Below are 12943 nucleotides of genomic sequence, written 5' to 3'. Positions count from 1 at the left end.
TACACAGATGCAAAAATGGGCATCAAATCATATTCAAGCTCTTGCAGACTTTAAATTCACAAACAGGACCCTCAACACACAACATCATCCTCAACAGTTTAAAAGAGCTTTAAAGCAGGCTGAAATTAAAAAGAAATAAGTTAAGAGGAAGCAGGGAACAGTTGTTGGGTTTTGTTTTTTTTCTACTGGACAACAACTGCCTTTGAGAATCAGCACTGTTGTATCTCAAGGTCCAATCCCTACCTCCACTTCAACTCAGTAAAACACTCAATGTTCCTTCTCCATAAACTTAATTAATATGTATTTCACAAACCTAAGAAAAAAGAGAATACTCTTACCTAGAAACATCCATGTAAGTCAGGTAATTAGGAACTGGATACACATCAAGATGAACAAGTTCTAGGAGGGGAAAATAAATACGATAAAGCTTTGCAATTTGCTACTCTCTAATAGGTACTTTAAGTAGCTAACACTCAGGTTTCAGAATAAGTCAGTAAACTAAAAAATCTGATACAGGTCTGGTCTTTTTCTTCCCCCTCCATTATTATTTCTGAGTATGCTTGTTAAATCAGGTTATATTTGATATGACAAATACTACGTAATTCATTAGAGAGGAGAGAATAGAGAGTTAAAAATTTTCCCAACAAAACCCACTATTGCCCCAGATTTGTAGCTTCACTTCTGCCACCCAGGTTTATCTGCTCTTGCCAAATAGTCAGTACTCTATTTTTTTTCTCCCCTCCACTAACAGTACAGCCATGGATTCTTTGCTCTGAAAGAGTAAGCTAAGGAACACTTCCAGAGTCCTCTAGGTTATTATGAGGAGACAAAACATCCATTACCCAAGAGTTTCTGGTTACAAGTAGTCATATAAACCTTTCATAGCTCCTCAACTACAGCCAGCAGCATATTTTGATGGCCTCTATGGTTCACACCCTAAACTTTCAGGTAGCTACGCTGATGCTTAGCACCGATGTTGAAACAAAATCAGCAGATGATTAAGCTTACAGAAAATCCACTGAAGTGGATATAATAAACATCACTGTTCCTTTGGAGACAGTCTTAAAACAAAGTGGCTGTGGGTGCAAAGAGAGGACAGCATCATGCTCTTCCTGCTGGCAATGTGACCAAACAGTTGATAGCAAGATCCAGGCTAACTTGGGTTCTCAGCTCACATTGCACAGCACATGCTCAGATTATATTAACTTTCCTTAGCTACAAAGATTATTACATGAATATTTTATGAAAGCACAGGCCTGGATATCGTTAAGATGACAACCAAGCACTGCAGACTGTTCAGAAAATTCACAGTTGCCTGAGCTGGTGTTTTGTTTATTCCACACCAAACTACTCCAACCAATAACAATGGTAGTGAAAATTGAGTATTCTTAAGTAACAGCAGCTTCTACAGAGAGATTAAACAAACCTTATTAATGGAACACAGGAAACATTCAGCTGGAAAAGGCTATGTCGTTTGTATTATAGAATGCAAACAAAGTTACTCATGATAGGTTTTGCAGCTTTCCAGCAAGAGTAAGCAGTTAGAAGTAGTAGAAAAATATGTTTAGTTTGTCTCACAGACACTTGCCCAAACTTGAAGTCCAGGGAGAAACAGTAAATTCCTTATTTACTTCATAAAACACGTAAGTGACAGCTTCAAGACCCCTCCCTGCTGACATAGAGAATTCTGGCCCAATTTCTAAGATTTTCATGGTTTTGCGAGCTCCACATCAGTATTATAGTGCTACCTGGAAGTCATTTCTGAAGCTCTGAGTTGTCAATAACATGACATAGCATACGTGAAAACCTTTTATCCCGGAGTCATTTCAAGAGACTGCTGACTCCTCTCAGTTATGTGTACTGTATTCTATAAGCATCCCACAGAGAGCCAGGCACAAAAGCCAGAAAGCAGATGACAACACAGCTGCCCTGGAAACACACTTACCATTTGAGGAAGCATACAGGGCTTTGAGAAAATATCCACTGATTTTCAGAGTTACCAGTTGATTTCTTTCACAGTGTAACACTTCAACATTGTTAAATATTGTTGCATCCAGCTCTCCAAGTTTGTTGTCTCTGAGGTCCAATTGGGTCACGTGGTGGAGAAAGTCTATTTCATCAGCCTCCAATCTCCTAATTGAATTCAATCTTGAAGACAAAAAGCGAGATTAAATGTAGCTACATGAGAGGGTCCTGCTGACAAACTAATGCTCACTCCACCATCGGTTGCTCAGGACTAATTTCGCACACCTCAAGGTTCTAATGAATTTTGATTTTCAAGTAAGTTTTCCTACCTCGTGGGATTTCAAAAATAGGATGGATCAGCTCTGTTGTTTTACCTATCATGAGAAAAGAATGATGCCACCAGGCTTCTTTCTGTATTACCTTGAAAACCATTGGTAATAAGCTCAACAAAAATCTAAGTGCTATTGTTACCGTGTCTATAAAAATAAAAGATAACCTGTGCCTGATAGTATGGAAAAGATAAAACCAAAGGTGTTTCACAAGCATCTCCTGGAAAGATGAGATCCTAGCAGACAAGAAGTCTGTAAGTGTTCATGTCTCCTACTTTATTGAAAGGCCAAACTGAGACTCATGAATTCCCAGACTTGCTTGCCACTTCATCATGTTCCACACTGGAAAACCAAGCAAAAACCCAAGACAAGTGGCTCTGTCAGATAAAGAAAACAGTTGTTTATCACACCTTCACTGCAGTGCAGTTGCTGACAACATTCAGCAAATTCTGGAGAAGTTACAATTGAAACAATATTATCTTGTAATAGCTATATTTGAGATGGCAGAGTACTTCAAAGAATTCCAATTCTCAGATCTGAACAGAACACTAAAGTCAGTCCACCAACTTGTGTTGGCTCGTTATTCCTCCTACTGAGCATGAAGGTACCTACTTACAGTTTTGCTGTTGCTCTTTGTTTCAGGAGTCACCCTTTATACAACAGCTGTATGTTTTCAAAGTAACAACATTTTTCCACTGAATGAAATTAGGGAATAAGCTCCATCCACCGTCACAGGCTACTCTTTTCTGCTTCCAATTTACAAGGCAGTGCTCACTTCTGATTTCGATGAAGCAAAACACTTCTCAGCACAGCAAGTACAGTTTACGAACATAACAGACATGAGATAGCCAGGACAGCTTTATAAAGACCTTTGAGAAGTCATAACGCCTACTTCGATCACTTTTGTACCTTCACAAGATACAGTCTTTGACTACACTAAAGTGAACCACACTGGTTAAATAGCAGATCTTAACAAAGGACAGGAGAAAGTGAATTAACAAGAAGTTAAAGTTATGTGTGATAGAGAGGTGACTTGTAATCATTTTATCTATTTTCTTGACATACTTATGCTGTCCTTTCCTTGATTGCAAAAGCTGACAACTACAGAACAGTACAGCACATTAAGTTTTACCTGGAATGGTTACATTTAGCTAAGCAGTTACAAAATCCATCACTATTTGGATATCATAGTAAAGGTTACGCATTCAGCCTTGCTCAACTGCTTGCAATACCTGGGTTCTCCCAAGACAGTAAGAATGGCCAGCACACAAAAGCCATTTGTAATAAGGATCTCTTTAATATCTGCAGAAGGCATCAATGAAATACTATCACTTGTTGTGGACTAGGCTTTGTAACACACCAAGAAACATGATCTGTTTTTGCCCACTCACTTCAAATTCTCTTATCATCATCTTACATATCTGTAATATTACAGATAGAAGCTTTTTTCAGATAAGTAACTGTAATTTATAGTATAGTAATACTGCACTAACTAGAACTGCGGGAGACATCAGCATTCCATGCACCAATTCATTTGATCTTTTGGTGTAAATACTCATGTCCTTCAAAACTCATGATCCTAACTACTGATCCTAAGCGCAACCTCTTCCTCAAAGAAAAAACACTATGTCTTTGCAAGTGCTGCAAGTTATGCAACAGTCAGAAACATGAACTAATACAACAGATTCATGCCCAGAGGTTATTATGACAACTAAATAAATTGTTTCAATACCACTAATTTAGATTCAATTTAGATTTCTTTTTCCTCATTTTTCAAATACCTACCTTAGGTCCACATGTTTAATGTGAGGCATCCTTTTTAACACTTGCAAGTTGAGTGTATCCACACAGTTTCCTGACATACAGAGTTTGTCCATAGCAGTCAGCTTCTCTAATACTCCTGGAATGTCAGTGAATTCATTGAAGGACAGACTCACATAGCTGAGCTGATGCATATGCTCCAATTCATCAGGAAGGGACTGGAGAAAGTTACCATCCAGCAAAAATGTCTGCAAGCTATTAAAGATGGGGGGAGGGGAACGGAGAGTGAAGAATGTGAGTGACCTGTTAAATCACATATCCTTCCTATAAACACACAAGTCTGCTGTGGTTACGGTGAAGTAAAATATACAAAGGGCAGAAGAAAAACAAAGGAACAATGGTTTAACATCTGCTACATAAGATACTGAGCAATTAAAAGCCTTGCTAACTATGAAATTTTGGCCATGCTAGTAGATACCTTCAAACACCTCCACATATGTGATGACTGAAGCATGTAAGCAAAGCGTATTAAATACTGGGCACTTGAAGAGTTTCAGATACAAAGAGAGCTTACTTGTAGCACAGAACTGTTTCTATATAGATCTTCGAGACAGTTTCCCCTGACACAACCCAGTTAAGTTTATATTGCTTTTCATAGCAAGATTATGTGCAGAGTCATGTTTATTGCCTTTATTATAAGGCTGTGTACATTAAGTTTTAAGAAAGTACTTGCTTGTGCATCTCGCCTACAACTGCTGGAACATTTCTGAGGGCATTGCAGGACACGTTGAGCTCCGTCAGGGTTGGGATACTGCAAACTGCCAGTGGGAAGTCTCCTAAATTATTATTGGAGAGGTTAAGGCTCTTCAACTTGGTGAATCTACAAAGAGATGAGAAAAAAGCAATGAAAAAGTAGTGAAGCATAATACACACCAAGTTGCTTTGCAACAATTAATGCAAAGAAAGTCTGGTTATTTAAATAAAAATCACACGCGCTTTTAGTTTATGTACTCCGAACGAGCACGGAAACTTTCAGGTACTTGAGTTCAGTACCACTTGCAAGAGGATCAACAATGTTAAGCTGATATAGGAAAATAGGTCCTCTTGAACAACACACTAAATGCATGTAACACAGATCGGATCCTTGTAATCCATGTAACATACTTAATTTCTAAAAAGGTCTTCTGTGGCATCTGATCCTGTACTAAGCACTGCTGCATTTCTCAACACATTTTCTGATTGTAAGACCACTTTAGTGATGCTGGTTACGAGGTGCAGGAAACCTCACTTATTTCAACACAGTTTTGTTTCAGCTCCATTCATGCAAACAGATACTAATGCCTTTCAAACAAAAAACAAACTCATTATAACGCATCAGGGTTTGGATTAAATAAATAAATAAATAAATAAAAAGGAAATAAAGCAAAATTCAAGTAAGACTTCTGTAGCGACAGACAAATTCTCCAGATTTTGATTAGGTGGTATCCATCAGGATGTAAAAGCTTGATCTCAAAATGCTGTCCTTGACATTCCACAAAACTCAAAATTCCCCTGGTTTATCCAGTCAGTCACAGAAGCAACTTGTGTTTGCTCACCCTGTTAAAAATGACCAAGGATGAACAAAATAACCAAGAAGAGGACAATTCAATTAGCCAGCACGGACATTCAGCAGTGTTATTATGGTTGCCTAACAACCACTGGGAGGTATGCTGAAAGACAAGTAAATGGATGAAAAGATCTGCGTCAGAATCTGATACATGGGAAGAAGTTTCTTTTCTGGCATGGTTTATTCCGTAATATTTTATTTAAGCTTAATTTTCCCTTCATTAACTCTCAAGCTCTTCATTTTGTAAGCGAGCTTTTATATAACATGAAGCAAAACTGCACCTACAAATCCTTCCATTTCACATGAGAGTAATCTCAGATAGTATGTGCCAGTGCATCCATAGCCTCTGTACTGGCCCAACACATTCTCATCTCAAAGCACTTCTTCCCCAGTTAGAAAACAAGAGCAGAAAATACATTGAGAATTAAGCCACTTACAAATCTATAACACCCAGGCCACTGAATGCCAACACGAAAACACAAATGGTTTCTCCATAGCACATCTCAAAGGGGATGTGGATTTTACTTAGTCCAAGAGACAAACTAAACACACTTAATATTTACAATTGTTTCAAACAGACATGGGAATACTGAGCCATCTGTTGGAGAAGATGGAGACAAAAAAGAAGGAAAACTCATGGACAGAACTAGCATAGATTTTGAACACCCCATACTATGCTGGAGGCAGAAGAAGTTTGGAACAGAGTTAGATGGAGAATAAATGAAATCTTGCAATCAAATTACTGCTGCAGGGAAAAGAAACGCTACCGTGCAGAAACAATGACTAATACATCTCTAGAGGGAGAATGGTAAAAATAAAGAAGAATGCTAGGGTAAGCTAGCTGATGCTAATAAGGGCTGTTAGCCACACACGCACAGAAAAAATTAAATGAAATACCTTCCTATTCTCCTATTTTAGGAGAAAGGGCTTAAAAATCTTGAACCTAAAAACTAATACCCGCTATCCTGCATTTATCTTGAAGATTACTGTAGTCTTAGGCCAAAGATAGAATGCCATCCTCAGCTCTGGTGGGACAGCTGTTCCTCAGCTTCCTCAAAGTCAGCTACAAATACAAGTGCCAGTGACTATGAAAAAAGGCATTTCAAGTGAGTTTTTCAGTACTTAGGTGTATAAAACAGTGGTGAAGACAGGAAGTCAGTAAGTAAAATCTGACGAAGAAGTTTAAAAATGCAAACATTCCAACTTTCAAGTCAACCACAAAAAAGAATTAACTCATTTAATAATCAGTATGTAGGCTACAGCCTTTGCCTGTACTACTCTAGAGCCTCAGGAACAGTTTCAGGGCTTCTGCCCATCAGCCAAGTGAAAACTACAGTCTACTAGAAGACTCCAAACACAATCTTAAGATAAAATTACAGAAGATCAAGCTGTTATATTGAGAAAAGAGGATTTGAGGTGGGGAGGTAGAAAAGGAAGAAGCTAAAAATACATGTTTACATCAACAAGCATCAAGGCAGGGTTCAACTTAAATGTTTTTCTGCATGCATTCTCTTGTGAAAATCATCCCAGGTCCAGGGGAAACATTTTTTTTTTGAATGTGTTGTATCTTTACTATCCTAAGGTATGTTTTAATATTAAGGGTCTTCTGTGACTTTATTTGTATACTGAACTACCAGTTAATCTAATTACTAAGGCGATGAACTGTACTGGTCAACTGGTCTAAATAGCACAAGTAGCACCTCCAGTACTGTATACATATAAACCAAAAATGCAGAAATAAGCTTATGTCAAATAATCCACACACACACACACAAAAAGCTTACTGTTAAATTGTACTTAAAGTTGGAAGACAAATACTTTAATTATGCTCATCTGCAACATGCTAAAGTCACATTCCTTCTTACGGAGCAGCATCCAATTACAATAAGCAGCAACATGTGCCCAAAGTTAGTCTGCCTCTCATCTCTGATCACTCATATGCCAAGCTATCTACGCCACAAATGGGTGAGTGCACTCCCGTTATGGAGCACTGCCATGCAACACATTTGAAACGCTGAATTGTTTACAGTGCTTCTCATATTGAGATAGATTTACAGTCAGTAGCTACGCTATAGGTGCTGCTGAAGCTATAAATCACAAATGAGAAAAATATTTGACAGACTTCATTTTTCTGTTGCTGTTGAGTTTACATGACGTTGGCTTTCAAGCATTTTACAGAACATCTACGCTGTTTTCTCACCCCCAAGTCTTTACTCCTAACAGAAGCTGGGGAACACATTGATGTTGCCCCCACAGTGTCACAGGAAAGAAGGAAACACTGTTCATTTGAGGTATGACAGTGTAATAACCTCACATCAAGTCAGTATAAATGAATTCCTTCCTCTTCTTCTACCCTCCCTGGTTCTAGGATACGTTATTCCTTAGAGAAAGTCAAACTGAAGAACAACACTGCTTGACATGCTGTGTTTGGTTAGCTTAGTAGACCTTCTATTGTAATGACCAGCGTAGAAATACTCATCTGGCCAAAAATAGTCCTATATTAAGCTAGAGCAAAGCATGCAAGTGTCAGCTCTTGCTTTTAAACACACAACATGTCTGAACACTAATTGCCATAATTGAGAAAAAAATAAAAATAAAATAAAATAAAAAAGCGTACTTAATCCTGAAGCTGCCACTTCAGGAGTGGTATTAATTTGACATATGCAAGATGAGGAGAGGGGCTAACAAGAGTCGTTCATACCATGGCAAAGCAACGAGCTGACACACTAACTTCAAATTCACATCTACTTGATGTGCACAAAGGAATTTCCATTATACGGTACAATACTTGTCTTTCAGTATGCTTGGAGTAGGGTAAGTATGCTCAAGATGGCCATACACCATGACTGGAACACAGTCAAAAAGCCTAGCCTAACAGAGCCAGGCTCAGCTTACTCTTACCAAAAGCACTTTAACCCTCATGTTATACTATAAACCCAACAGAACACACGGCCTACAAAGAGACTCAGACTACATTAAACAATTGCTTTCCTAATGCCATCTCCAGCATTTGGTTTATCTGATGATTGTGCTCTGTGGTTGCAGTTGACCATCACTTCAAGCAGCGACACTGCTGTCCCTCAGCTCCAGCATCATTTGCTAGCAGAACTATGGCACATGAATCTCCGCCTTCATACATGCCTGCTACTTCAGCCAATAACTTAATCACAATAAACAGTCCAATTTTCTATCATTTTGCAGTTACATCTGATTCATCCACCCATGGTATTATCACCTAAAGGAGCAGCGTGTCAGAAAAAGTTCACAGCATCTCCATTTACACACAGATGTGTAGCTGCAAGAGCCTTAAATAAATCAAACAATTAATATAAACTGTTCCAACTCTCTTGCTCTGCTAAGCTGAACAAGGGAAGACCGGTTCTACAAAAGCTAAGGAAATTCACTTGGATGCCTCAGGTGAAGGCTTTTCCTAACTGAGGTCAATGGCAGCACTCCAAGTTTGACTACAGAAGAGTTTTCCACAGATGATAGCAGAGAACAGGAAGGAGGAACTCTCTTTTGCTGGACAAGACTCCTGTTCATCTAGCAGCCAAGTAACTGATGTCACACCGCACAAAACCAGCTGGAATAAAGTCATCTCAGGCAAGGGGATCAGTTACAGAGTTTGAGAGAAAAGATCGATTCTGCTCAAGTCAGAAGAAACTTGAACAAATTCACCACTGCTTATCACATTCCCCGTCAGTCGAATGGATAAATGAAAACACAGTTGTGCCTGAATTTTCTTGTTCTTCCTTTTTCTTAAGCCCCACAGGGAAGGGGAGGGGAAAAAAAAAAGCCCCACACAAACACACAAAAGGAAAACATCCAAAAAACAGACATAGCTGCAGTTTTGGTATTTTCATTACCCTTTATGCCAACGTGCCGGACAGTCATCCTGACATTTCTCTCCTCTCCTTCCATTTAATAATATAAAAGAGGCAACAATTCTGGCATGCAGACTTGAGTCTATATGCCAAAATTAATTGGTAGATTGCCTTAAAGAGACTGCACTGCAGGAATAACCTTAAGTCCAGGCAGTGATTTTTCAAAATAGAATCACAGATGTTAAGCCAAATTTGGACCAACTTCAAGATAACAGTAAAGCTCTTATTCTATTACAAAGCTGCTAAGACAACAATAAAGACTGGAAAAACAAAGAAGGCTTTGTTAGAGGAAATAATATAAATCTGCATTACCGTTCTTTGTAGTTATCAGTTTCTTGCACATACCTAGAGCACACTGCTTCATTAGAGGGGAAAGAATATCCTCAGTGAAAGAACAAAATTCCTAGGAAAGTGAAAATGTGTTCTCCTCCATATTGGAAATGCATATTTGAGATGCAAAAACATGAACTAGGGGATGGGTTTCCAACCTGAACATGATGACAGGCCATTCAGAAACATTTATTTCTTAAGACTGAACTGAAGTGTGCACGTGAATAGTTATTAGTGCAGCCCTTCAGAGCACGGTCAATCCATGAGGCATTCTTTGTGCAATACGTGCTGCTGATAGCCTCCAAGTCTTTATAGCTGAAGCAAGGAATCAACTCTTCACACTATCTGTTGTTAACAAGCAAGTGTAACAGCTATTAGAAAATAAGCATTATCCTAATAAGTTATTACATGTTACCTCTAAATATGTGCATGTTGAAACTCACGACAAGAAAAGCCTCACTTTGGAAGCCATATTGAAAAACAAAAGACAAGTCAGATTGGCACAGTGCAGCATAGCTGGATTCCATACACTTACTATTTTTCTGATGTGTTATTTAAAGAGATACGACCATTTTTAGCTCAACAGTTCCACTGAATTGAATCTGGTTAACAACTGCAATGTCTATATTTGCAATACATTATTTTAAAAAACGTGATTTTATAGCATTCTTCTTAGTTCCACCTATTTTTAATCCTACAACTACTACGGAGTTTACTGCTTCCAGACTAAAAGCTGCTACCTTTCAGTTGGAAGTCAGGAGGAATTTCAGAAACACTTGTATGAATATCCAAAGTCCTTTAGTCTTCTCATACACTACAGAATCAACTTGATATTACTGCCACTAGCCCAGAACAATTCCAGCTGAGAAGACAGATAATTTCTGAAGGGGCTCTGGGAAAGAAAAATACCAACTGATTTTGAGATAAAAATCCATATAATCACTAACAATCACAGCTGGAATAATCGGTCTTCAGATAAAACTATCAAGCATTGTTTTCTTTACTGTTAAAACACACTTTGTGACTAACTACATTTTCTCCCTCCTCACTGCTTTTTGTTTGCTTGCTTCCCTTACATCAGCCCTGCAGCATGACAGGATTAAAGATCTACATACAACTTCCTCTTCAATATTGACAAGCAAACAGTGTTTTCGGTGCAAACAGTTATGTTTTTTTTTCCCCTCAATCACACTGACTGAAACAATTATATATACAACGTGCCCAGCCCACTGAAACAGAACAACAGTAAACAAAGACTGTGGCTTATTCATTTACTTCAAACCTCTCCAAAAGTAATAATCCCAAATTGTATGCGTTTCAAGAAAAAAGTGGTGAAGTTTGATTGTAGATAAGGAGAAAGAAGTCTGGGAACAGTGTACACAAGTCTCAACTTTATGGTATATTTTAACCATTAACTGACATTAAAACAATGCAAGTTGTAGAATTTGTGACAAGACAACATAATGTCTTCAGTCGTTCCATCTGTGGTGTACTGTGGCTAAAAGCCCCAAGGGATTTATGGTTTATTTTGACTACAAGGCTATTCATAGAATCATAGAACAGTTTGTGTCAGAAGAGACCTTTCAGATCACCTAGTTCCAACCCCCTGCTATAGGCAGGGACACCCACCTCCCTCTGGACCAGGTTGTACAAAGCCCCATCCAGCCTGGCCTTGAATGCCTTCAGGGAGTGGACACCCACAGCCTTGCTGGGCAAACAGTTCCAGTGTCTCATCACCTTCACCGCAAAGAATTTCTTCCTAATATCTAGTCTGAATCTGTCTTAATCTACCCTCTTCCAGTTTAAAACCATTTCTACTCATCCTGTTGCTACATACCCTTATAAGAAGTCCCTCTCCAGCTTTTCTGTAGGCCCCCTTCAAGTACTGGAAGGCTGCTCTAGAGTTCTCTCTACTTTAGGCTGAAGAGACCCAACTTTCTCAGCCTGTACCCACAGGAGAGGTGCTCCAGCACTCTGATCATCTCTGTGGCCCTCCTCTGAACCTGCTCCAACAGATCAGTGTCCTTGTGCTGGGGGCTCCAGAACTGGATTCAGTATTCCAAAAGGGGTCTCACGAGAGCAGAGTAGAGGAGCAGAATCACAGAATGACCCGGGCTGAAAGGGACCTCAAGGATCATGAAGCTCCAACCCCCTTGCCTGGCAGGGCAAGAGTCACCTTCCTCAACCTGCTGGTCATGCTTGTCCTAACATGACCCAGGATACACTTGGCCTTCTGGGCTGCAAGCGCACATTGATTGCTCATGTTGAATCTTTCATCAACCAGCACCCCCAAATCCTTCTCCTCAGGGCTGCCCTCAAGCTATTATCTGCCCAGCCTGTATCTGTGCTTGGAATTGCTCCTACCCATGAACAGGACCTTGCACTTGGCCTTGTTGTACTTCATGAGGTTGGCACGGGCCCACCTCTCAAGCCTGTCCAGGTCCCTCTGGATGGTATCCTTTCTCCGTACAGTGTCCAATTGCACCACTCAGCCTGGCGTTGTCTGTAAACCTGTTGAGGTTGCCCTTGATCCCACTGTCCATATTGCTTACAAAGATGCTAAATAGTGCCAGTCCCAACATCAGCCCCTGAGGAATGTCATTCACCACCAGTCTCTACTTGGATACTGAGCCACTGACGACAACTGAGCATGACCATCCAGTCAACAAAATAGCGTGCAGCCTATCCATCAAATCCATTTTTCTCCAAATTGGTGACCAGGGAGTTGCATAGGACACTTCACACATATTATCACAGAACACATCTTTAACTTCTAAGTACTTAAATTAGGGAATTTCTCAACTATAAAATTCCTCCTATCCATCCTATGCAAACCCTAACCCTAGGTTTTATAGTTGCCTTGCAGTAGTTTGAAGGAACATGAGTGAATAAAAATGACTTTTGATTTATCCGATCAACTTCTAACCCATATAGCCCGCAAAAGTTTTGAAAATTGTATTAAATTGGATAAAGAAAAAGAAGTCATACAACTGGCAATGAATTGTCAACTTCTCCAGATCCTCCCTTAAGTAAAATCTAAGAAAACAAGACAGTTCTCCTCTGTTAAC

The 12943-nt window shown here is 39.3% G+C and overlaps 1 protein-coding gene across 1 annotated transcript in view; it reads right to left on the bottom strand.

The window, feature by feature from the left end:
• Nucleotides 1-12943, bottom strand: part of PHLPP1 (PH domain and leucine rich repeat protein phosphatase 1) — a 133943-nt gene that overhangs the window by 29611 nt on the left and 91389 nt on the right. Inside the window, exons 5-8 of the mRNA XM_072329061.1 lie at nucleotides 4789-4935; nucleotides 4080-4310; nucleotides 1946-2148; nucleotides 339-399 (exon numbers count right to left, since the gene is read on the bottom strand). Of these exons, the coding sequence (XP_072185162.1) occupies nucleotides 339-399; nucleotides 1946-2148; nucleotides 4080-4310; nucleotides 4789-4935 (642 nt within the window). The remainder of the gene's footprint in view (nucleotides 1-338; nucleotides 400-1945; nucleotides 2149-4079; nucleotides 4311-4788; nucleotides 4936-12943) is intronic.

This window comes from Excalfactoria chinensis, chromosome 2 (assembly GCF_039878825.1).
Source record: "Excalfactoria chinensis isolate bCotChi1 chromosome 2, bCotChi1.hap2, whole genome shotgun sequence".
NCBI classification, from domain to species: Eukaryota; Metazoa; Chordata; class Aves; order Galliformes; family Phasianidae; genus Excalfactoria; species Excalfactoria chinensis.
The sequence above is the reverse complement of the archived record's forward strand: the minus strand, read 5'-3'. Positions and strand labels throughout refer to the sequence as shown.